The 24,380-nt window shown below is 52.4% G+C and overlaps 10 protein-coding genes across 10 annotated transcripts; 5 read left to right on the forward strand and 5 right to left on the reverse strand.

Annotated features, from left to right (window-relative positions):
• Nucleotides 1-467: 467 nt before the first annotated feature.
• pldA (putative phospholipase PldA) lies at nt 468-3,347 on the reverse strand (the record flags this gene model as incomplete). The annotated part of the gene is made up of 8 exons (XM_053104334.1): nt 468-482; nt 538-1,083; nt 1,132-1,598; nt 1,647-1,907; nt 1,956-2,577; nt 2,637-2,789; nt 2,849-3,240; nt 3,299-3,347. 8 exons carry the CDS (start codon nt 3,345-3,347, stop codon nt 468-470), a joined length of 2,505 nt encoding a protein of 834 aa, XP_052952401.1.
• A 568-nt stretch (nt 3,348-3,915) lies between these two features.
• Nucleotides 3,916-5,737, forward strand: KD926_000384 (DUF890 domain protein; the record flags this gene model as incomplete). Its single annotated transcript, XM_053104336.1, has 9 exons — nt 3,916-3,995; nt 4,067-4,114; nt 4,184-4,259; nt 4,316-4,326; nt 4,379-4,467; nt 4,660-4,792; nt 4,843-4,933; nt 4,984-5,247; nt 5,324-5,737. The coding sequence occupies 9 exons, from the start codon at nt 3,916-3,918 to the stop codon at nt 5,735-5,737; spliced, it is 1,206 nt and encodes a 401-aa protein (XP_052952402.1).
• A 286-nt stretch (nt 5,738-6,023) lies between these two features.
• On the forward strand, nt 6,024-7,736 carry KD926_000385 (acyclic terpene utilization AtuA family protein; the record flags this gene model as incomplete). Its single annotated transcript, XM_053104337.1, has 1 exon — nt 6,024-7,736. One exon carries the CDS (start codon nt 6,024-6,026, stop codon nt 7,734-7,736), a length of 1,713 nt encoding a protein of 570 aa, XP_052952403.1.
• A 239-nt stretch (nt 7,737-7,975) lies between these two features.
• KD926_000386 (uncharacterized protein) lies at nt 7,976-10,102 on the reverse strand (the record flags this gene model as incomplete). The annotated part of the gene is made up of 1 exon (XM_053104338.1): nt 7,976-10,102. The coding sequence occupies one exon, from the start codon at nt 10,100-10,102 to the stop codon at nt 7,976-7,978; it is 2,127 nt and encodes a 708-aa protein (XP_052952404.1).
• A 562-nt stretch (nt 10,103-10,664) lies between these two features.
• Nucleotides 10,665-12,243, forward strand: KD926_000387 (MFS general substrate transporter; the record flags this gene model as incomplete). The annotated part of the gene is made up of 3 exons (XM_053104339.1): nt 10,665-10,748; nt 10,803-11,727; nt 11,783-12,243. 3 exons carry the CDS (start codon nt 10,665-10,667, stop codon nt 12,241-12,243), a joined length of 1,470 nt encoding a protein of 489 aa, XP_052952405.1.
• A 375-nt stretch (nt 12,244-12,618) lies between these two features.
• Nucleotides 12,619-14,520, reverse strand: KD926_000388 (inorganic phosphate transporter; the record flags this gene model as incomplete). The annotated part of the gene is made up of 2 exons (XM_053104340.1): nt 12,619-14,360; nt 14,442-14,520. The coding sequence occupies 2 exons, from the start codon at nt 14,518-14,520 to the stop codon at nt 12,619-12,621; spliced, it is 1,821 nt and encodes a 606-aa protein (XP_052952406.1).
• A 3,209-nt stretch (nt 14,521-17,729) lies between these two features.
• On the reverse strand, nt 17,730-21,187 carry KD926_000389 (nuclear import receptor MTR10; the record flags this gene model as incomplete). The annotated part of the gene is made up of 7 exons (XM_053104341.1): nt 17,730-18,406; nt 18,472-18,897; nt 18,963-20,243; nt 20,315-20,405; nt 20,523-20,795; nt 20,851-20,943; nt 21,056-21,187. The coding sequence occupies 7 exons, from the start codon at nt 21,185-21,187 to the stop codon at nt 17,730-17,732; spliced, it is 2,973 nt and encodes a 990-aa protein (XP_052952407.1).
• Nucleotides 21,188-21,704: 517 nt separating this feature from the next.
• KD926_000390 (small nuclear ribonucleoprotein E) lies at nt 21,705-22,117 on the forward strand (the record flags this gene model as incomplete). The annotated part of the gene is made up of 3 exons (XM_053104342.1): nt 21,705-21,845; nt 21,904-21,994; nt 22,065-22,117. 3 exons carry the CDS (start codon nt 21,705-21,707, stop codon nt 22,115-22,117), a joined length of 285 nt encoding a protein of 94 aa, XP_052952408.1.
• Nucleotides 22,118-22,345: 228 nt separating this feature from the next.
• KD926_000391 (5-formyltetrahydrofolate cyclo-ligase) lies at nt 22,346-23,200 on the reverse strand (the record flags this gene model as incomplete). Its single annotated transcript, XM_053104343.1, has 3 exons — nt 22,346-22,467; nt 22,548-23,054; nt 23,107-23,200. The coding sequence occupies 3 exons, from the start codon at nt 23,198-23,200 to the stop codon at nt 22,346-22,348; spliced, it is 723 nt and encodes a 240-aa protein (XP_052952409.1).
• A 257-nt stretch (nt 23,201-23,457) lies between these two features.
• KD926_000392 (uncharacterized protein) lies at nt 23,458-24,354 on the forward strand (the record flags this gene model as incomplete). Its single annotated transcript, XM_053104344.1, has 4 exons — nt 23,458-23,571; nt 23,628-23,742; nt 23,825-24,003; nt 24,055-24,354. The coding sequence occupies 4 exons, from the start codon at nt 23,458-23,460 to the stop codon at nt 24,352-24,354; spliced, it is 708 nt and encodes a 235-aa protein (XP_052952410.1).
• Between the last annotated feature and the right edge of the window lie 26 nt (nt 24,355-24,380).

A 24,380-nucleotide genomic window follows, 5' to 3' on the forward strand; every position in this document is an offset into this window, starting at 1 on the left:
GAACCAAGAGCGGAATGAGGAGCCGGCTAATTGGCATCTTGAATCGGTCTGTGTTTGATCGCCTGGAACGCAATCGACCAAAGCTCAATCGCCCTGGGAGGTAACAACCAGAATCTGTTGCGAAGAGTGGTTGGTTGTTTGTGGCGAAAAATCTCATTCTAACTCGATAAACACGCCAATCCGCACTGTGCGCAGCAATCTGTCGTTTAAGCTGGCTGTCTGTCCTGTTGGTATGTGAGCACGGTCCAAAGTAGGGTTTGAATCGACTACATCGATAATGTTGTTGGCACTCGGGCAAATCATGATGTTTTTGTGCATTGGCATTATATTCAGATTATGCAAATTAAGCTGAGTGATCAAATGACGATCATTTGCCCAACTGGTAGTTAAAAGCCAACAAATGTGAAATAAAAAACGTTCCAATCATAGTCCCAAAAGTAAGTGTAATAGTCCAAGACTGAATACAATCAGGTGTAGATACTCTGTGCCATCCAGTTAGTATCACCAAATTCAATGTGAATCAGTAGAGACACTTACCTCGGTGATTTGATTTACAGCCAGTCCGGGCTCAGCCATCTCGGCATCCCGCAAGAATTCCAAAGGCATCCAGACCAAGTGGCCCTTGATTTTATCCAACTTCTCGCGAACTTCCTTGACCGGCTGGTAGGGGTCGAAAAGGTGACCCTGCTTGCCAGTCTTGGGTCGGAAATTATCGTACTCTTCGAAGGTCTTGATGTTGTCGTCCGGATCGGCGCGGAAGAGCATGCGATACATTTCGGTGTTGACGGTGGCCCGGTCCGTCCACATCTTCCACACGTCGTCGCTTAGAGGATCCGTGACGAAATCGTTTTCGGGTCCCTCGTAGATCTGGTTCATACAGGCGTTGGGCGGCTGGGCATTGGGATGCTGAGAGGCGTCGTAGTTTTGTGCGGGAAGCAAGCCCATGTGCTCCCTCCATAGTTGACGACGCAGCGTCGCAGCCAGGCGGGCAGCCTTGTAAGGTCGACCCTCCATGGTGCTGTCAATGAAATCTTGGTCTTCCACAACGATGGCCAGCTCGCTGTCGTGGTAGCCCAATTGCGACTGTTGCATGTTAGTTTACGTCGATTTGTCCTTGAGGGAGAGACTTACCCGATCATTGATGTTCGCACTACCGCAAATAGCAATCCGGTCATCGACAATGCAGACCTTGCCGTGAACATAGAGTTCCTCTTGCACAAAGTTCTCTTTTTCGGCCTCGGCATCGCCCTCCCAGGGCTCGTTAGACATCTTGCCTCCGTTGAGCATAACCGTGTGCGAGACGGTGTCTTTGCTGACGTAACCGTGGCCTTCTTTCTGGCGCTCGCTCTTCTCCTCGTACTTGCGCAGCCGGGCGATCCGTTCTTGCTTCTCCTTCTCCTGTTCGTCATTATCATAGCCCACTTCACCCTTGTCACCGTCTTTGCCAATGGCGGGGTGGACACTGTCACTCATGATGGACTCGGCAATACCACGCTGAATGTCGTTGTACGTCACGCCGGCCTGGTTCTCCAGCTCCTCCAGCGCCGGGGTTTTGTTGATACGATCAAAGGCACGCAGGGTGAAAACGAAGACGTGTTCTAAACATCTTAGTACACCATCAATAGAATAGGTTAAGAGCGACTTACCTCTGGGATCAACTCCTTGGGCGGAAATCTGGCCGAAGATAGAATGTTCTCCGCGGTTGATCGACTTGTACTGGTAGTCCATGATAGCTCTAGTACCCGTCGCTTCGTTCTGTCTGAGATCTCCCGCGAACCCGGGGATGGCTGGGATGACAATGATGACCCGGAATTTCCGACCGGCCTTGCCAGCTCTCACGCAAGCATCAACGATGGAGCGTCCGATGGTGTTGAGAATAGGGGCTTGTTGGTCGCCAGTCGCCGTGACTATGGACAGTCAGAAAATAAAGCGTACACATGATGGGGAAAACTTACTGAAGAACTGGTTCTCAATGTAGACAAAGTGCTCCGCCTTGCTGATGACCTCCTTATACGCATTCTGAATACTGTGTTCGGTCAAGATCCCGCTGCTCCAATCGGCACTGCTGCGGATGATCTGTGCGCGTGCTGTGCCCTGGTTGCCTAGGGGTTTCGAGCTGAGCGGCTGGAAAGGATGCTGCACGTAGTCACCGCATGGGTATTTCGGACGCTGAACGGCAACAAGGTCTTCATCCTCGCCAGTGCGACCTTCAAGCACAAGCCAGTCGACGCTGTTGTCTCGCTTGTACTTGTCACGCTTGATGAAATTCCATCGAAGCACAAAGTGTTCGGCAATATCATAGACACAGTCACCCATCAGGCCCATGGCAACGTCGTGCCAGGGCATCCGACCGTACTCCGCTTTACTGACTTCGTTGGACTGCCAGTCACCCACACTCTGGAAATCCATGATCCGATTGTTGTTGAACTCCTGTCCGGGGAAGATCTCGTCTTTGAGGTTCGAGGGGTGAACGTCGGCCAGAGGATGTTGGTGGGCGTCCCATCGACCGAAACAGAGGTCAATACCTCCGATGAAGGCAACCGAATAGTCAATGACGATGAATTTCTCATGATGGGCCTGATTATCTGCCATTAGCGATTCAAATCCTTACAGGTTTATCAGCCAGATCTTCTCACCCAGTACAAGGTCATGTCGGCTCCGTTCTCAAAGATGTTGTGATCCGGGTGGCGCAGAATTTTGATGTTATCGTAACCTGGCGATCCTTCGGGGCAGAGATTGCGTAGCGCATGTTTGGTATGGGCCGAGTTGCAAGTCAATGCTTGGTTGACCTAAGTTCACGTGTAAGTGATTTCCAGTAATGCAATGGGGTCGATTCCAATTCTCTAACCTCCTTGTACACAATCACGTAGATCTTCACGCCCGCCTCGGCGCGGCGCTTCAGCACCTGATCCAGCCGCCATTCCTGCGTCAAGAACGGAGGTCTCCGGAGGAACAGCTCGGGCGACAACCACCAGTCTTCAATGTAGATGACCTCCTTGGCATTCTCGAGAGCAATGGAGACGGCCCACAGGTAGTCCAATGCATCGACATACCACTTGACGCGATTGTTCTCTCGGATGGGCGCGAAAGAGCCGAATCGGTGGGATTCAGCGACTGCGGTCCGCTTCCGGTCGGTTTCCTGCTCGTGCTCCTCGTCGTGGCGATGATTGGGGTTGACGATGTTGAAGAATTTGCCCACTTTGTGTTTGAAATGATGGGCTTCTTCCTTGATGTGGGTTTCTATGCAGGTGGAACGTGGTCAGTTCAGTCTGCAAGCATTGTGGGGAATCGAATTGACCTTCAAAGTGCTTCTCGAGCGAGCTGAACTTGTCCCTGAACTTGTCCATTTTGGCCGTCAATTGATTCGCTCTTCAGAGGATAAGAATAAGAGATAAAACGGGGGAAGTTCAATAGCCCCGTCCGTAAATAGACATAGCGGAGGGAAGAGAAGAGAAGAGACAAGAGAGCAGAGACGGCAGAGAGGGGGATCGGCGAGAAGCGAAACGCGTCGTCGCCCGCATGACATCATCCGCCCTGGCAGCCTTGGGGCCTGACAATCCTCAGCCCAGAAAGGCGTCCGCAGTCTTCCTTTCTACTTTTCATCTTCCTACTTTCTCCTCCGCGCTTGACAGTGGATCATCATCTCTCTGATAGGGTGAGCTTTCCCCGAACGCCTACCTATCGAACGGACTAATACCCCTGCTGCCCTTGAACCCCTTTCCACTGACCCACCGTAACCCAATGGGTCAACGTCCCGCGTTTCCGTTCTAATATTGATATCGTCATTCCCGTCTGCGGAGCCAGTTTTTTTCTTTTGGTTAATTTATGATTATCGCTTTTCATTCGCTTTGTCGTCTGACATCGAGACTAAATTAGACTAGGCAAGGGTTGTGATATGACACCTTCGGTAACACAATGAGGTCAGCTCGAAACATTTACAAAGATGACGTTGATTTCACGACACTGGCTCTGCAGTCACCCGATTTCGCGAAATTGTAAGATCATGAATCCTTGGCTTTTCACTCGACGAATTCCGTACCGTATGACTGACACTGGCCTTGCATAGCGTGAAATTAAACGGCCAATTGGACTTCAGCGACCCGGAGGCTGTTCGGTAGGATGCAACCCGCAGATCGGCGAATGCGAAGTTAGCAGCAGGTCGCGTGACTGATTATGCGTGTAGACAATTGACTAAGAGCCTATTGAAACGAGACTTTAACTTGAAGGTTGATATCCCAGAGAATAGACTCTGTCCGCCGGTATGTTGTCTGCCAGAACCCTGTCTACGTCAATTGATCAGGCTAACGGGGCGTAGGTGCCGAATAGGTAGGGTCGGAGATTTCGCGTCCACAGACCCCGGTCTAACTAAAAAATATAGACTAAATTATATCCTGTGGATCCAAGACTTATTGGACACCACCGGGGACGAATACCGGGATGACTATGACCCCGACCGAAACGTCGTGGGTTTGGATATGTACTCCACCTGCCCCCCTAGATAAGATAATCATAATCTCACTTGTGTCTGGAGAGGAACGGGATGCTGCAGCATTTATCCACTTCTTGGCTGCAGTTCGCGGCCGCAGTGGACTTTCGTAGCGACAGGTGAGTGGATACTGACTGACTGGACCGGATGGCCTATACTGACGGAAACTTCAGATATTGACAACGACAACATCCATTCATCCAAAGAGACAGTCAAGAACAATGGTCTGGAATCTCGGATTCGAATCGTGAAAACAGACCCAGCCGATGGACTGATCCCATTGCATGACCGTCTGGGGGTCGACAGGTACGTAATCCATTTCTAGAACCGTGCCTATTCTGACTCTACAAATCCAGACTCGACTTCACCATGTGCAACCCCCCATTCTACGCCTCCCGAGACGAATTGATATCTTCCGCAGAAGCAAAAGAGCGACCTCCATTCTCAGTAAAGTTACCCTCCCCTCCCGTCAGATCAGCAAAATAACAAAAAGCCAGGCTTGCACAGGTGCCGAGATCGAAATGGTTACCGGCGGAGGTGAAGTCGCCTTCGTATCGCGCATGATCGAAGAAAGCCTCGAGCTCCGCGAAAGCGTCGTCTGGTATACGTCGATGCTCGGAAAGCTGAGCAGCGTCTCAGTACTGGTTGAGAAGCTCATCGAGCTCAAAAACCACAACTACGCCGTCACTGAGTTCGTGCAGGGGAATAAAACGAAGAGGTGGGCGATCGCTTGGTCATGGGCAGATCTTCGTCCGAGTGTGGTATGTCATTCCAAGTCCCGCGTCTAGTTCTCAGCGAGGTTTTACGAAGAACGGATGACGTTAACAAAGGAACCAGAACGTTGCGCGGTCAATCTCTAACTTCCCGAAACACCTATTGCCGTTTCCCTCTGAGTACGTCTTTGAGATTCCTGCCGGGTCGATCGACGCCGTCAGCGAAAAGCTGGACACAGAACTTTCGTCGCTTCCGGTTCAGTGGCTCTGGCGGAAGAACCTAGGCACGGGAGTCGGATTCGCGATGGAGAATGTCTGGTCTCGTCAAGCGCGTAGGAAGATGCAGGGATCCACCGGGCAGGCGCATAGGGTAGAAATCGACGAAGCCAAAGCGGCGCTGGGATTTAAGGTCCAAGCGAAGAAAGAGGGGATTGAGGACAAGGGAGTCCGTGTCGTGGTGCGGTGGCTTAAGGGGACGGATTCGGTCCTGTTTGAGAGTTTCTGCGGGATGCTGAAAAGAAAAGCGGAGGGCAAGTAGAAAAGGAGAATTTTGCTGAGAGGACATCGCGAATCGCCAATATTGTTAGTTTAATGGCCGGTCAAGGAACCCCGACAGCGCATCCTGTCTCGTCGGACTCGGTCTCCGACACCGAATATAGGCGGAGCAATTAATATTGTATTGGCCTAAGTGATCCCGTTTATTCTACCTACCCATCATAGATACCACTGGTTCTTTTCTAACTCATGTGCAAAAGATCGGATTGAAAGCCTCGGTTCTATAACCTCCATATTCTCCGTCCTATATACCTACCTACTCGATAGCCATGCGTCCTAACCACCAAACTCCCATCCGAATCGGCAACGTCTCCGGCGCCACAGGCGACCACCCGCACGCGATGTCGCGCATGCTCCGCTCCGGGAGCGTCGACGTGATCACGGGCGATTGGCTCTCGGAGATGAACATCGCATGGAACGCGATCGAAAAGCAAGAGATTGATGCCGAGCTAGGGTACGAGAACGGGTTCTTCGAGCAACTGGACGAGTGTTTAGATGGGATCATGCAGAAAGACGTGAAAGTCGTTACGAATGCGGGGGCACTGAATACAGCCGCCCTCTTTGAAAAGGTGAAAGACCTGTGCGAGAGAAGGGGGTACCGCGATTGTGTGGTGGCAATGGTTCTGGGGGATGATCTGTCGGAGTTGGTCAAGAGTGAGAAAGGAATAGGGAATATTGTCCATTTGGACGATCCGACTATGAAGCTGGAGAAATGGGATTTTGAGCCGTGCTGCGCGACGGCGTATATTGGGTGCTGGGGTATTGTGGAGGCGCTGAGGTCTGGGGCTCAGATTGTCATCTGTGGGAGATGTACTGATGCTTCGCCAGTCATGGGCACTGCGGCGTGGTGGCATGGCTGGGGGGAGGAGCAGTACGCCGAACTGGCTGGATCGCTAGTCGCTGCGCATCTGATTGAATGCGGGCCGTATGTTGTTGGCGCGAACTTCTCGGGCTTCAAGGATTTCATGCCGGGGCTTGTTGATCTGGGGTTTCCGGTGGCCGAGATCGATGCATCTGGATGCTGTGTGATTGGAAAAACGAGCGAGGGAGGAGGGCATGTGTCGAAGGAAACGGTGACTGCGCAGCTACTATATGAGCTGCAGGGCCATTTGTACTTGAACCCAGACGTCGTGGCGGACTTGTCGGATGTCACCGTTGAGCAGCAGCCGGGGAAAGGGAACCGTGTGAGGGTGCAGGGCGTGAAAGGTCTGCCACGGCCGTCTACCACCAAGATCATGGTTGCAGCGAAGGGCGGCTTCCAGGCCGAGGCGACGTTCTATATCAACGGTCTAGACGTGGAGGAGAAAGCCGCAATGATGGAGGCACAATTGGCGCATATCTTCCAAGACAGCAACTTCAGCAAATTAAACATTGAGCTGCTGGGCACTGCAGCTTCAAATCCCCAATCGCAACAGTCCGGTACCGTCTCACTGAGGGTTTTTGCGCAGGCTCGGCGGAAAGAAGACATCGACGAGAAAAATTTCAAAGTGCCCATCTACGCGTTGAGGATGCAGAGCTACCCTGGCTATCACATGAACCTCGATTTCCGAACCATGTCGCCCAGACCGTTCATGGAGATGTTCCCCGGGCTGATCCCCATTTCCGAGATCGACCATCGTGTGCAGATGAGCACAGGGAATATCTTGCATATTGATCCACCGGAGTGTGGCACTTCCGTATACCCTGTCGTCTGGCCCTCATCGGATACTGCTCATCCCGTTGACGTCCTTGCCTTTGGGCCCACCGAGCTTGCACCTCTGGGGAGTATTGCCCATGCCCGATCTGGTGACAAGGGCGACAATTCCAACATTGGATTCTTTGTCCGTCATGAGGACGAGTATGACTGGCTTCGTTCAGTATTGAATGTTTCCAGATTGAAACAGTTGCTAGGCGATGATTGGTTTAGAGGCAACCCTCAGCGTCGAGTCGAGCGAGTGGAGTTTCCTAAGATTAATGCACTACATTTGTGGGTTCCCCCTTAGCATGTGCGCATGAAATACTGACAAGTCGATTACTAGTCGAATACTCAACAATCTGGATGGCGGCATCGCATCCTCGGGCAGAATTGATGGCCTCGGAAAGGGCCTTGGTGAATACTTGCGCAGTAAACATATTGAGGTGCCCAGTGCTTTTTTATCCAGAGGCAAAATATAATAGATTGAGGGTATAGAGTACCGGCGTATATAGATCAGGGTGAATTCATTGATAGACTTGATATTGTTCAAAGACTGCCCAAAACCCCTCGATCCTCGCCGAGCCCAATGAACCATTCTTGGGAAAGCTGGGAAAGAGCGTCGTTGTGCAAGTCGTCAAACCCTAGACTTTGTAGATCACCAAAGTAATTCCGAAATGTACTATCGATGGCCATGTTCACATTCATGCAATTTTCCTCCGGTACTTGGTTATAGAAACTCTCTCCGGGCATATTCATCAAGGAGCACGTCTCGGTCGCGAAATTCGGCGCCGGGGTGGATACAGGAACCCCCGTTGAAGGACCTCTCTGAGCCGCAAACACGTCTGCAATGAGCGCATCACTGAGTCGATCAAAAAGCTCTGAACAGTTCCGTGCAATATCTTGTCTCTCGGCGACTGCAAGCAGCACCTTGGAGCAAGTCCGGGTATCGTTCACCACTTCGGTGATCGTTGGCGTGCTGGCTAACATTGGCCGGGTGGCTTGCGAATGAATAGTTTGGAAATGGGTTCGAAGGGCGTATATGTATGACAATCCCGCTAGGAATATGGTGTGCATGGTGATCCAGGAATAATTGAGCTTTCTAGACCGATGCAGGTTAGAATATAGATGGATCGCTTCGCGAGAGGAGCGGAAGAGATGTTGCAACGCGACACTATTATGGGAAGTATCACAGAGGTATGGCGATGGACGGTACAACATCAACATACCATTGTGGTACAACAGTCGATACCATTCCTTGGAAAGGAAGCTTGACCCTCCTTCGGCTCCAAGCTCATGGAATGCTTGATCGTTCCTGGTTAAAAGCGGCAATTTTTCTGTTTGAACATACAAATCCTGCAGCTCCAGGGCTAAGCAGTCTCTTGCACGCACTAAATCAGTAGAATCTCCTTTTGACTTCGAGGCTCGATGCAGTGAGTTGGATATTCTCCCACATATGAGCCGGTATCGCACAATGTACACAAACAAGGACGTCCTAATCTGATCATTGTTGGGGGATCCGCTTAGTGTAGGGGGTGAGTTTGCCTCTTGTTGGGCATGACTAGTAAATTCGTGGTCGTCATTGAGGTCTACATCGATGTCCTCCAATTGTATTGCGAAAGGGCGCCCGAGAGCCAGACTCACAACTCTGTCTAAGGCCACCAAGCTCCAGAAGCACTTCTTTTTTATTTCCATTGCCTCGACTTTTGCTTGCCAGGTACTATCGTTATTATCTGTCGACTCCGTCGGCACAGAAGGTAACGAATAGGTCGATGCTCGGTGAAGGCCCATCTCTAAACAGGTTCTCGCCGCTACGCCGATAAGATGCCACACACTCGGAGTAGTGCTGCTAGAAGTAGAGCCCATCTTGTATTGGCAAATTAACAAAAGCGCTTGCAGCCGTTCGACACCGCCTCGAGAAAGCACATCGATCAACCTTGTCATGGCGCGATGAAAATATGCTTCGGAATCATAGTTACCGTTCCAGTTTAGGCGATGTGCTTGGGCGGTTCCGATTGCAAGCGTCATGTCGACGAAGAAAGCGTCGACAGGGTCCTCGTCATCACTCACATCATACACTGCATCCAAGGACCGAAAGAGAGATTTTGTCGAGATAAAAGGATAACAGAGGTGATCATGGCCGCAATACGCTCGCAACAAGTCTTTGGCCAGTCCTTTTGGCGGTCTATTAGATTCTGTATAAGAGGAATGGCGAGTTCGCTCTAACTCTGAGCCCGTTTGGCCTGTGGGAATCGGGAAAAGGGATGACGACGGGTTGCCGGACTGGAGCAGGGTTGCGAGCAGCAGACCGCTCGTCGAACCGACGAAGTGATGACCTCCTCCAGCAACCAGAGAAGTATGGAGTACTTGCTCCGCCACTTCATCATCTCTAGACCCAACAGTCCCTTCGTGATGTGACGGGACTGCAGATCCAGGATCACCGTTTGCCACGAGTATATCCTGACTGCTCTCTAACCGAGTAGATAGGGATTGATTGTCGGCCTCCAGTTGCCGAATTCGCTGCTCCAGCCTCTGAATGTGCTGACGGCGGTGCTGGTGATCACTGGTCGTGTATTGGCATGTCACTCTGGCTCTTGTGCATGCGGAGCACTGTGGGAGAGACTTGTCGCATCGGACCTTTCTCCGATGACATCGCAGACACGCAGTTGAATGCATTATGATCCGCGTGTCTAACAGGTGTAGGTGGCAGGCTTGCGTCGGCGATGCAGTCCGCTCCTTTTATTCAGTCCGACACTCGGCGTCGAAGTCCGCGCTCGACGGCACAACCCCGCAAAGGCCATGACTTCGGGTGGAGAACGTGGAGAGCGAAGGATCCATTTAGGAAAGACGGGGTCACCGTCTAATCCAGTAATCTATGCAGATTTTATCATAGCTTCCATTAGCTCGGGACCGGTGACTGAACCAAGGCCGTTCCTGCTGAAATTTGCCACTGGATTTCGTTGCCCTTGCCCCGGAATGGCGAAAGTGGAGGAGGAAAAAAGGAAGACAAGACAAGACAAGAAGAGATAGGTACAGCGCCACGTGACTGCTCATGCATCTCTCGGACTGCGGCGCCGACGACCGACCAAAAACCCGATGCTGTTTCTCTCCACGCCTCCTTCCCCAGATCCGGGGCTACCCCGGACTCAATGGAAGGGATAAAGTGGAGTTGATTGCTTCAAAAAAGGGGTGTCCGGCAGATAGACTCCATGCTTCACCTTCACCCCGCCCAGTCAACATGTCAACGATGGCAGGTGAAAAGCACGATATGAACGCAGCAGAAATGGGGGTCATTCGCGCAGCTTCAGAAGACGAGCATGCAGTCAGTAACTCGCTCCAATATAAACCAATCTCAGAATACTAACCTCAACAACAGGCTCCCCTTCCATCAGATCACAATGCCATTTCACCGGCCGCCTCCAAGGCCGTGGTGCGAAAACAGGATCTCCGAATCCTTCCCCTATCGGCATTCATATACTTCCTCTGCTACCTCGACCGGTCTAATATCGGCAACGCCAAAATCATGAACTCGTCCACAGGCAACGACCTCATGACTCAGACTGGCATGTCCAATTACCAGTACACCATTGGCCTGATGATATTCCTGGTGGCCTACGGTGTCTTCGAGGCCCCGTCGAACATCCTCCTCAAGAAACTCCACCCATCCAAGTGGATCTCATTCCTCATGGTGTCCTGGGGCGCGCTTACCATCTCCCTCGGCGCGTCCAAGAACCCAGCCACCGTCATCGCCGTGCGCTTCCTCCTGGGGATCTTCGAGGCGGGCCTCTTCCCCGGGTTGGTGTACTATCTCACATTCTGGTACAAGACCGACGAGCGCAGTATGCGTGTCGCGCTGATTTTGGCCAGCGCGACGCTGGCAGGTGCGTTTGGCGGCGCAATTGCTTACGGCGTCGGACATATGAATCAAGTCAGCGATGTGTCGGGCTGGCGATGGTTGTTCTACCTCGAGGGTATCCCGTCCGTAGTCTCGGGGTTCGCCGTCTGGTTCATTCTCCCCGATTACCCTGAAACTTCGGGATGGCTATCAGCAGAGGAGAAAGCCGTCGCTGCCGAGCGTCTCCGCGTCGAAGGCAGCAAGGGCAGTCATAGCAGCATCACCTGGGAGGACGCCAAAGCAACCCTGACGGACTGGCGCCTCTACGGCCATTACCTCGTCTACTTGGCCATCTCCTGTCCGTTTAGCTCGCTGTCTCTCTTCACGCCCTCAATCATCGAAGGACTAGGATATAAAGACCTTGACGCACAACTGATGACCGTCCCTCCTTACGCAGTCGCCTACGGTATGTCACACCCTGATCATCTCCACAATCAAAACCAAACTCATTTGAACCCCAGTCATCCAAATCCTAATCTCCTTTTCCGCCGACCACTTCAACGCCCGAGCCCTACATTCCGCTCTATGCTCACTCGTCGGCGGCGCCGGATTCCTCGCCTCCGCGCTCCTCCCAGCCCACAGCTACTCGGCGCGCTACGCCTGTCTTTTCATCGCTAACATGGGCGCTTTCTCATGCATCCCGCCCCTGCTCGGCTGGCTGTCCTCGAATATCGCGGGCACCTCGGCCGTGGGCCTCGCCATCGCGCTGAACATCGGGCTAGGCGGCGCCCCCGGACAGATCATCGGGGTGTGGATCTATAAGGCCGAGGAAGCCGAACGGGGGTATCCGACGGGACATGGCACGAACGCGGCGTTTTGTTTCCTGGCTGCGACGGCGTGCTTGGGGCTTAGGGTTTATTATGGGAGGAGGAATAGGGGGCTGGTGAAGGAGGGAGGGGGAGTAAGGTTGTTTAGATATTAATGAGGATTTTGGTTTTCGCGATTTCTTTTCTTTTGGTAAGGAGCTTTTGGCGTTTGGATGGTTGGTGCTGTGTTCAAGGGTACACGATAGGTCTGTTCGTAAATACTTTGAGTAGGATCAGATGATTCAGATGATATTCCTTTGAGAATGATCATTCCTATCAATGTATGCCTTGTATGATAAAAATAAAAGACACAGACAATCTAATGAATTCGAAATTAAGGTATCTTCAGCAAATCATAAAATCACAAACCATCCACCATCTCCCCCATTTTACCAACAACCTGAAAATGGTGATTAAAAACTAATATGTACATGCAACCGCCCCCAGGATCATAAACAAAAGAGAAGAGAATAGGGTCATGAGAGCCCCATCTAAGAAGTAAAGTGAGGAGCATTGATGAACAGCCCCATCAAGATGCCACCCAGAGTACCGGCAATAGGGATCGTCATGATCCACGAAAGCAGCAGCAGCCCGACTCGCTGGAAGTTGACAGCCTTGATGGTTCCGTTGCAGAGACCCACGCCGACAGTGGCGCCGGTGATACACATAGAAGTGGACACGGGAAGGGAGTACTGCGAGAAGACCAGGACGGTGATAGCGGCGCCCATTTCCATGGAACTACCGCGGCTGGGCGAGTGGTAGGTGATCTTGTTACCCATAACCTTCATGATGTTGTAGCCGTAGGTGATCAGACCGATGGAGATCATAGCGGCCAGGACAGCGAGCTGCCAGACAGGCACGGGGGCCTTGGCGGCGGCGGCGTCGCCGGTCTTCCAGGCGGAGTAGATCACGGCCCAGGGCCCGACGGAGTTACCGATGTCGTTGGCGCCGTGGGCGAATGAGGCGGTGCAGGCTGTCAGGACCTGGATGAAGGAGTAGGTGTGTTCGACTTCGTTGGGGTATTTCTCGGCGTGGGCGTACACGCGCTTCATGCGCGCACCTTCGGGGGTACCGGCGATACCGGACTGCGCGTTGTGGATGTCGTAGTGCATACCGTACAGGAGACCGGCGGTGATCAGGGCGGGAATGCGTTTGGCGAGAATGACCATGTTGCGCCACTCGTAGAGCTCGCCGGGGCCCATGGGGTTGTCGCGGAGGGTGCGCATGGCCCAGCCAATGGGGCCTCGGCTCTGCAGGAGTCTCTGGTTCAATCGGTCCTGGCTCTGGGCCTGCAGTTCCTTGTAGCTGAGCTGCTTGGCCTCGGCGGCGACGAGACCCTTCTCGTTGTCTGCGTCGGTGGCGGTGATGGCGGGCGAGGCGACCGTCGAGGCGACGGGGGATGCGGTCTTGTCGATGTTGGAAGATCCGTTCGAAGGAGGGTAATCATCGTCATGGACAACGGCGTAGTCGGGAACCTTAGCCACGTCGGCTTGTTCAACGGGGGGACGTTGCAAAAGGAGGGGACCCTCAGCGAACATCCACCACTTGATAGATTGATCTCTCTTGATGATTCGGGCATGCAAGAATGGAACAAAGAAGATGGCCGACAGGACAGCAACACCGCCTCCACAACCCATGGTGACAGCGGCAATGTACCAGCCAGGCTTCTTGCTCAGACCTAGGCTGGGAGAACCCTTGTAGACAATGGACAGGGTGCAGATGGTAGCGGCGACCAGGAAGAAGAAAGGTGAGGTATAGACAGCCCACGGGATCGGGTTCTTCCGCATGTGGACGGTGACCTTGATGAGCATGAAGATGATAGCGCCGAATGCTCCGGAGATGACCGGTGCCATGCCCAGTCCGGCGAAGATGGCTCCGAGACCCTTACCATCGTTCCATCCCCATTGCACCTGCGAGGCACCAACCGTGGCAACACCAACACCAGCAACGGCCGAGATGAGGGAGTATGTGGAAGAGACGTGAGCGGAGTTTCGGGTACACCACATCACCCAAGACGAGGCGGCAACGAGAGCACAGGTAAACGCCAGCATCTGGACGCCGGCATCTCCCCGGAAAGCCGAGTTCGGGATGATACCGTTCTTGATGGTATCGGCAGTTCGAGCACCGACAGCGATGGCTCCAACCATCTCAAACACCGTTCCAAGGACCATGGCCTGTCTGTAGGTGACGGATCGGGAGGAAACACTAGTGGCCCAGGAGTTGGCAACATCGTCTATCAGGAGACCAGTCAGTCAGTCTTTGCTCATAGCATCCGTGAGAGACATCGAATGAAGTCAACAAGACCAAGACTTACTTGCACCGTTGTTGTAGGCATCCAGCATGGCAAACAGAGTGCCGATGGCGAACACATAGTCGTACTGATGGAGCACCATCTTGATGACAAGTGACAGACAGGTAAAGACCTAGTCGATGATGGTAATGATTTGCAGGATCGAATGAGCGCTGTGAAGAGAAAAACAAAGAAGAAAGAGAACCGAAAGCCAGCGAGAGAGCGGACTTATGTACTATCAGCCTGCTAGTCCGTGGCAAGATCACGTCCAAGACCTGTACCGGGGGTCTGCCTGTCGGAAGTCTCAGCAGCAGCACTCGTTCTTGGTCCAGATCTAGAAGTACTATACTTACACCGGAGTTTGTAGCTACTACAGGCCTACAGGCACCGGGTGACACGAGCCCATTAGCCCGTCCAGGTAGAATGGCTCCCACGTTCCAAATCCCATGGCTGTGATTTGTGGTCCACGGGCCACCGGGGGGCCCTGTTCGCCCACCATGGTTGGCAGCAATCAACTACCTCTTTGTCAGTGGCTGAGAGGGACCCGACATAAGCACGGACAAGAGAACTTGGTATACTTGGGAGGTGAGCTTGGATGGGGAGTCAAGAATACGGCGTCTTGGCACGTCGCGGCTGGGCCTTGGCGTCAGGGACTGCCTCAGGCTGCGGATCCTATGGGAGGCCCGCCTGCCCGCACGTGGGTGGAGAAGCCCTGCCTCGAGGGCGCCTTTCTCGGGCGGACTGTCCACGGTTCACGATGTCACTACTACTCTTCCTCTCCCCTCCGTCAATCAGCACCCTTTTCGTTGCCATGTGCTAGGCAGCTACGGCCAGTTTCCCCCAAATGGAAACATCGTGAATGATAATATGACACCACAACCCAACTCACTCCACCCCCATTCAGTTAATTAAATCCCCTAGCGCGCTACTACTCTTGATCACTATCCTGCGTATACACATTACATGCAGTGCCATGCCGTACATGCTGCAGGGTAACTCGCTTTTCTCCGAACCTGATCTTCCTCCGATGCACTCCTCGCCAGTCGCCACCTAGCACGTTGTCCGACCCTCCACCATGTGGCCCTGACCTAGGTAACAGCGGAGTCAGGTTGGTCACAACGGCATGCCGCGATTTGACTCGCATCGTGAAACATCCCCGTCTACCCAAGCGCCCTATCCACCGGAAATGTTAATGAGCAGACCGTGACGCACGTGCCTACATCGTTTATGTATGTAGTTAGAAATCAAACCGGAAGAATGCCTCCTCTCGGCGGGGAGTCTGTGGCAACTGCATCCCGGTGTTTGGAATGTCAATCCTATGCTCGCCCTCGCCGTGGCAATCCAGAGGTCGAAAGATTGCTCTTCCTATTGGTAAAAGCAACCAACAAATCGCAACTGCAGGGGCCGACATGCCCGTCAAGTCTCACTTATAAGCACCTACTAGCTACTAAGATCGGGTAACCCGAAGCCCCCAAAATGTAACCCTATCCGGTGCCACCAGGGCAAGGCTCATGATCTGGGCCCTTTCCAGAACGATCATCCCCTATGGTGTTCGCCAATAATAGGCATCATGAGAAAATTCTCTCGCCTTAGCCAACAGCGTGCGAGTCGACCGTTCAGTCCATACAGATACCTTAGTCCGGGCTGAAATGACTCGAGGCAACGACGATCGATCTCTTACGATCCAGACGGTTTCTTGTGGCGTGGTCACACGAGCAGAGAACGCATCGAGGGTCTCAAGACTGCAGGGAAACCAGCTAAGAGAAAACTCTGCCGAGCTAAGAGCTCTTGGACTCTGGGCTGAGGGCTTGGATTAGTTTCTTCCGTGTAATTTCCTGATCTTCTAGAAGGTTTCGAAGGATTGGGTGGCAATATTAGCGGGCGTATGGTAGGTCTGCGTGAAGCACGAAGCTGGAGGACGGGCGCTGATTGGTAGTGAGGTGGTTTGACTGGCAAAGTAAGTAAATAACGCTTCAATCCAAGTTGGGATCATCGTTCATGGCAGTTCCTCTTCCATGAATAGGTACGGAGTACTCCGTTGTCAAATGCATGTCATCAGTTTCATTGCCTCTATTTTCATCAACAATATGCGGACATATTAGAAGCTATCCCAGGACTTGATATCTTATATAAGACCTGAACCGGATCTACACGCTATCCCAAGCCTTCCATGCACTCTCCTATCTAAAGAACCCCTGCGTTACAAATCCACTTCAATGCATAGCCTATCAGCAGACCTTAGCATGATCTATTATTAAGAATTCCATCCTCGATCCAGGATTATGTTATAGGCCAAATGCCCCCACAGGACGGAGATAATGTTGCCCTAAAGCAACCCTGCATATCATACTTAGCAGCCATCCCGTTCCAAGATTTGCAAAAATATATTAGAAAGATCTATTAGTGACTGGGTATACGTTCATAGAAATATATTCATTAACAACTTAGTTAGATGGGTTGTAGGTACTGTGCAGGCTTAGATGCCTCTCCATCCTTGGACAACATCACGTCGGAATATGCCGGAATAGGTTGGACAAGGCAGGGCAGGATATATATTTGTCTGATCAACGTCTCAGAGAATACAAGCCAGTATATGGAAACTTTATGGAAAAAGGAAATGGCGGTCATGATGACGAAATGTATAAGACCCTGGAATTGAAATAATTCTATAAATGATTGAAGTGGAAGGAAAGTTTTTAGGTATGAAATGGTCTTGGAGGGGGTAAACAAACGCGAAATGCTTGGCAGATTGCAACCTCAGGCATTCAAGCATTTTCACATCAAAAACTGAAAATCAGTTCGCAAAGACCCAGCCTTACCCTAACTACCAGGAAAACAGAACAGTAAAGGTCATTTATTATAAATCCACTCTAGTATCCCTAACTAAATAAAAAGTACTTTATTACAAATGTCCTCCGAACTGTCGACCATATCGACAAAGCCCCTGGGTGACTGAAGATATGCATCTCCCATGCAAGGCTATTTTCCGTCTTCTTTCAAATACCCACAACGCAAGATTGTATACAGGGAGGGGGTAAGGTTGTGCGAGTGGGATGTGTCTTTTTCTTCTTTTTCGGGGGGAGAAATATTGATGATTTTTAGAATTTGAAACATCTGCCTTTTTAGAAAAAGCGCATCACGCTTTCAGTTGTGCTTTCTCGCCCGGGCTTCTTATGACGTGCCGCTAAGATATTTGATACGTGTGGGCGTGTCGTTGAATGTCTGTAGGCTGGATAATGGAGTTTCCAACTCTTCAAGCTGAACGGTTGCACCTAGTCCATCTTCCCTTCGTCTCGTCTCCTTTCGCTCCTATTATCCGCTGAACCGGAATCGGGTGGCCTCCAGTCGACCTAACCCCTCTCTGGGGGCGACATTTCTCCGTCGGTACGAATTGGTGAAGTCTGGGGTAGTTTGGTTAGCACCCATCGCACCCGTATCATCCTCGAAGGCTAACATACCTTGTAGCAGAACGCGAATTTTTCGAAGTTCACCCGATTGTACCTTATCAGAGATACCCTTCAGCAGCCGCTCCGCCTCGTTGGGCTTCATCGTGCCGGGCGGGAGCATCTGTAGGGTTGACTGTAACCAGAGTCCAGCTTCCTGAGGCATCAACTCGAACAGCGACATCATCACGCCGGAGGCATCAGGGAAACAATCTCCTGGGAAAGAAAACATCATTCCCGTGATGATACGCTCAGCCAGTGGCTGACCCTGAGACGCGATCAATTGCTTAACTGCCCCGCGAACCTCTGGGGGAGTTGTGTAGGGATCTCCATTGGAGCTGGTGAACTCGGATATCGCGGGCCTCTCGAACGCAAAGCTGAAGAGATCATGGTAGTAGTGCAGAATAGCCATGAGCGGATCCACCTGCTGCAGGGTAAGACCACTGAGAGCTGCGGTAAAGATCGGAACTGAAAGCGGCGACGAGATACATTCCTTGGGGTAGTAGCGAACGGCATCCGACGAGAGCCGGTAGAAGTCCTCGATCACTAATGTTTCGTTAACACGTTTGCCGCATGAGGTTGAAAAAACAGAGAAGAAAGGAGAAATTTACCATCGGGAAGGTTCTCCGGCGGAAGGTCGTTGAGAGTGCGGAGGAAGGCAGTGGCCTGCTGTTCGTAGAACCGGAAGACCGCGTTGCTTGTTGCGGGGTCGACAAACTCGACCCCCTCGGAAAACTCGCGCACAACGGCGTCGGTGGCCCACAAGAAGCACCCTTCGCGCGACGCCTGGAATCCATTGGCAAGGCTATCGGCGAGCGTAGGGAGAAGAGGCGTCATGGCAGTTCGGTAAGAGATGATCATGTTCCTCCAGCAACGGCACACACGTTCCAAGATCGGGGTCGATTCGGTAAAGTTCAAGGCAATAGTCGTCATGATCGGGAGGATCTCGCCACAGTATTTGACGGCCGGGTTCTCCTCTCCCCGAGAAACGTAGGGGTTGACGACCAACACGAAGATCGTTATGAGCTGAAGGTGATCTGTGATATCATTAGTGATATACTCTATGGTACTTAGAGGATCGACGCAAGAATAAGAAACGTACCAGCCACGGCGCGCTGGCCTTGTTCGTCCTTGGCGTTGTTGGCCAGGGCCATGATGCGGTTCATAATGGGGTCGCAGAACAACTTCATGGTTTCGTAAATTTTGTCGATGGGCTGTACGGCAACGACAGCTGCCACACCCTCGGTAACTTCCTCTTGGCTGGCCGGCTTCAGCTTATCAAGCACCGACTCGTAGAATGAATGGAGTTGTGCGATGTGGCCACCCAAGAGCTTCTGGCAATCGGTTCCGAGGAACTTGAACGCCAAAGCCGAAGCCTGGACGACTTCCGGGGAGCTGTGCTGGAAGCCGGAAATGACGTAGTTGAGCTGCGCCTCGAGTGTCTCCGGGTGTTGCGCGGTCCATTCCGTGTAGCGTGCAAGCGCCATGATGGCCTGGAACCGAACCTTCTCCTGGTTGGGAATCTGCACGATCAAGGGAATGACCTGAGTCAGAACGGTGTTCTCCTCCGGATCAACCATGCGACCCATTGCGCGCAAGCTGAAAAGCGGTGCTTCGAGTTCCTGCCAGTTAGGCACGTGGTCATTGCTGGCCTGAGAAGCATACTTGGAAACCCACTGCTGGATCAACTGGTACGCCTTCGTCAAACACTCGCTGACCCCGATGACGGCACAACAGTCCTTCAGCACATCACCCATCGAATGGCGGAAATGGCGGAATTTCTCTTCCTGTTCCCGATCACCACCGAAAAGATCGGCTTCTCCGTCTTCTGGGCGAGGGTACTCCAGGTGCTTCACCATGATATCAACCAGTTGGGAGAAGATGTTGCTAAAGCACACCCGTGCATCCGTGTATCGCTCCAATGTGACGTACTGCTTCAACTCGTACCAGAAAACGAAGGTAAGGGAAACGGCGTCACGATCCCAGTCCCGAGCGCAGCATTCCAGGACCGCCTCCACCAATCCTCGAAATTCGGTCGGCAGGCGAGCGGCCAATACCACCCAGGCTTCACCAGCCTCAGCGAACAGTCTCGTGATCCCTCTAAAAGCATCTGTATCCTCGGTTTCGGCGAATTCGGCAATCTTCGGGCGGAGGGTCATAAGGCGCGGGTACAGGGCCTGGATGATGGGCAGCGATTCATCAACTTCGCGGGTGTCGCGGTACAGCGTGCACATGCTATCAACGGCGGATTCGAAAGAGACATCATTGTCCAGTCCCTTGAGAACAATGTCCAACAAGGGGGACTCCACGATCTTTGCAGCGGGGATCTCACGCATCCAAGACGTGATGCAGTCTAGGAGGCGCGGGTTGGTAGATGCGGTTGCTAAAGTAGAGCGCGTCGTTTAGCACGATATGACCATTGAGAGCAGGAATATACCAGAGAGGGGTACGTACGAGACGACTGCGCATACTGTATGAGTAGGTGCATCACTTGCTCCGCATTGTCCTCCAAAAGCTCCTTGGTCCGAGTGAGGAGATCCTCTTCCTAATTCAAGCCAGATGATTAGACTCCGAAATTCCAGTCGCGTTCCATGCGGTGGACGTCGATCGCACAGACGAATGAAGAGTTCATGTAGAACGTTGGGATGATTGCCGAACATACACTCAAATTGATCTTGCGACCTTCCGTCACTTCTTCCGGGAGAATCTTTAAAAATTCTAACACGCAGTCACCGGCGCTGCTTCCCAGTGCAGAGCCCACCGACGCGAGAACATCCTTCCATTCGAGCATCTGAATGGCGAGACTGGCCAAGCATACACAGAGCTGCGTTTGTATGGGGCGGGGGCCCGACGCAAAAGCCACGAGCAAATTCATTACCGAGTCTCGCAACGCCACTACCGATTCTGCGGGTAGTTGATCCAAATCGAACATGATCTAGTGTCGTCAGCATCCTGGTATTTCCGTGTCCTGGAGGACGGCAGCGCCTCACCTTTCCTTTCAACGTAGTCGCCGCGAAAAGTTTGGCCTCGACAGGAACATCGGGGGACTGCAAAAGCTCGTGCGTAATGGTCCATGCTTCTATCTATAAGCAGCAATGAATTATGATTAGCCATAGTCAATCGATCGAGAAAGAAGAAGCAGGTGGTCTGTCAAAAGACCAAGGAGGGGTTATTCGGAAGGGGCAGAGAACGGACCGATTTCTGGAACTTCTCCAGGAACTCGTGAGCATGTGTCTTTTCCGATCGTGAAACATTTCCTTGCATCGTAGCAACGGCAGCCAGAACAGGGCCAAAGGCCTGCCCAGCGGAACCATCCTTACTGGCCATAGTCGTCGAGTGGAGGAGGGGAGGAGGGGGGGGCGATGTTTTGTTTAGTAGAGAAAGGAACGGGGAAGATGAGGGGTTGACTAGCCAGGCCAAGAGGCTCAACACCTATAGGATACAGTCATGAACCACCATTCAACGAGCCCCAGAGAAAAGAGGAGAAAGAAGAAGGGCGACGGGGTGCCAGAGAGCGTGTTTGGGAGGCCGAGGAAGATGGGAAAGAGCGAGAGCGTGAGAAGAGGTGGTGGAGTTGGAGTCACAAGGAGAAGGAAGTGGGATGCGAGTGACGGCGGCCGGCAAAAGGGAAAAGTTGGTGAGCCGCGCTTTTTGGCGGCGGCTGCGACAAAGTCGAGCTCTCTCGGAATTCACCGTTTCCCTTCCTTCTTTACTCCCCCAACTCCCACCATCCCCCCTTCTCCTGTTGCCCCGACCGACTGACTATTAATATCGCATCAGTCTTTTATTCTTTCTGCTTATCCTCTCTATTTAATTTCCCCTTTCCGCCCGTCGATTACCCACCATGACCGGTCGAGGCGGTGGAGCTGCTCGCAAGACGCTGCTTGCGCCGATTCACTTCATCTTCAAGCTTCTCCAGCAACGAGCCACGGTCTCGGTCTGGCTATATGAGCAGCTGGCTTTCCGGATAGAGGGCAAGATTCGGGTATGGGCATTCCTGTGTTGCTTCGACGCGCGAACATCTTACTGATTGCATGGCTTAGGGATTCGACGAGTTCATGAACCTGGTCATTGACGACGCCGTGGAGGTCCGATTGCCAACGAAGACGGAGGAGGAGAAGCGCAGGCCCCTGGGTATGAACCTTTTGATAATGATGTTGGATGGGGATTTTCTTCGATGCTAACGGATTGACCGCGATACCAGGCCAAATCCTGCTCAAGGGTGACAATGTGTCACTGATCCAAGCCGTCCAGTGATCCTAACGAGGGTGCGAACATTAAATACCGAGAAGACCGAAATGGAAGAAAAAGCAAAAACAACAATTTAATTCATTTTTTTCGCTTGTTTCACGACCAAAATCTACACCTGTCTTTTAATCGAGAGAGCGCGGTACCGTTGGGAGGGAAACAATTATATGCACATCTACTACGTACACGAGGTTCTTGTCATGCGAGGATATGTTATCTTGTTCGGTTTTTCTTCGATCAGCCCTGGCGGTAGGCGCACCGGTCATTGCCCACGATGAGGACATCTACTAGCCAGTCGTGACTTGCCACGGGGATTTCTTCAGTCGCGGACATCAATTGCTCCTTGAGGGAGAGGGCAACTGAACGGGATTTAGCTGTGAGAATATTCAATTGGGTAGGGTTTGATGTTTAAGCAAGAGGGGGATCGTTCTTTTCTTACCGAGTAGAGGCATCTTTGGCGTCGCGGTCTTGCTCTCAGCTTCTTTCGAATACCTAGTCAAAAAATGATCATAATAACCTTTCCCATGGCCTAGACGCCGGAATCCTGCATCGAACGCCATTCCTGGCATTACGATCAGGTCCAGCCCGTACTCGCCCTCCGTCGCCCGTGAGACTGCGGGGGAGATGCCAATTCCTCCGAGGCAGTTCTTCTTCGTAGCTACTTGCTCTTTGGCCAGCGACGGAATTCCCCATCGGTCAGGTGTCAGCGACGTAAACTCGTCCATCGACTCTAGAGCTAACATGTCCATTACGGAAGTGTTCTGTTGCGTCGCCGGAGACTCCAGGTTGTGGATGTAAGGTACAAACACCTCTTTGCCCGCTGCCAGCGCATCCTGCACTATGGCCGTGGTGGACAGCTCCCCCGTCGGCATGGAGAGATAGACTCCTATCCGCCGCGCAGTCCGGTACTCCTCCAGCGAGAACAATTTACTGGTGGCAGCTCTGGCTGTGGCGTGTCAGCTTGTCTTCACCCAGTCCCGGCGAGGTGTTTGGCTGACATTGATGCGCGATGGAATCCGCGGGGATTGTCTGCAGGACATCGCGGATCCTTTTACGAAGGTCCTTTTTGGCCACTTGAAGACCTGACATCATGTTGACTGCCGGGATGCGATAGCGGTCAAGATCGAAGATGAGGGGGAGTCACGAACAATGGCGGAGGAGAGGAGGAGAGAAGACTGGATCGAGGCGGGCTTGGCGCATTGCTGGGCGATCGACATTGTTTGTATGCAACTGGCATACTCCACCGGGCAGGCAGGCCTTCGTTGCGCCCTTGATGCCGCCTCGCCCTTTCTTTTCTCATGTCCTTCGCGCCCATTCTGCTTCATCTCTTGCCAGACTGACCTTCCACCATGATTGTGGGGTTCTTGTATCTCGGTTTACTGGCAACAACCGTCAATGCCGCCAAAGTCGCCGATCTGGTCGGCACTTGGACTACCAAGTCCCGCAGCGTTGAGACAGGTCCAGTACGCTTTACCTTTGAGGACGCACAAATGTGGGCTCTCACTAATGCATCGGACAGGGCTTCTACGATCCCGTTGACGACAAGCTGATCGAGCCGGATTTACCAGGCATCTCGTACTCGTTCACAGCCGATGGCCACTATGAAGAGGCGTACTATCGCGCCCTTGCTAATCGTCAGTGCCTCAAATCTACACCCTGATGGTTTTGTTGTCCCTCATCGGCACATGCTGACGCGCGTGGATTGAACCACTACAGCCACGGACCCTTCCTGTCCCAAAGGGATCATGCAATGGCAGCATGGCACGTTTACCTTGAGTAGCGATGGTGTCCTAGAACTGTCACCGATCAAGAGAGACGGGCGGCAGCTCGAGTCAGATCCTTGCTCGTCGTCCCTAGGAACTTACACGAGATACAACCAGACCGAACGGTTCAATGTATATGCCTCTCAGTCGTGTTGTTTGTTATTGACGCTGACACCCCTTCAGTCCTTCAAGGTTTCTATTGATCCATACCACAACGTTCAACGTCTCGACTTGCACTATTTCGATGACTCGCCCATGCATCCGATGTATCTCGCCTACCGGCCGCCACAGATGCTCCCGACGAAGTCCTTGGAGTCAGTCACAGAGAATGGAAAGCGCAAACGCATTGTCGGCAGCGAGACAGATTCGGTTTTCCGGATGACGGACTTGATTAAACGCGAGGATCTTGTCAATCCCGATCGATGGCTATGGCTAGGAGTTCTCATGACTGCTCTTGGCGGGATCACCGTGTTTTATTCCTGAATCGCTTCACAATGTACTGTACGGAT

The sequence above is a fragment of the Aspergillus affinis genome, assembly GCF_023601865.1.
Source record: "Aspergillus affinis strain CMG 70 chromosome Unknown NODE_109_length_123035_cov_85_487797, whole genome shotgun sequence".
NCBI lineage: Eukaryota > Fungi > Ascomycota > Eurotiomycetes > Eurotiales > Aspergillaceae > Aspergillus > Aspergillus affinis.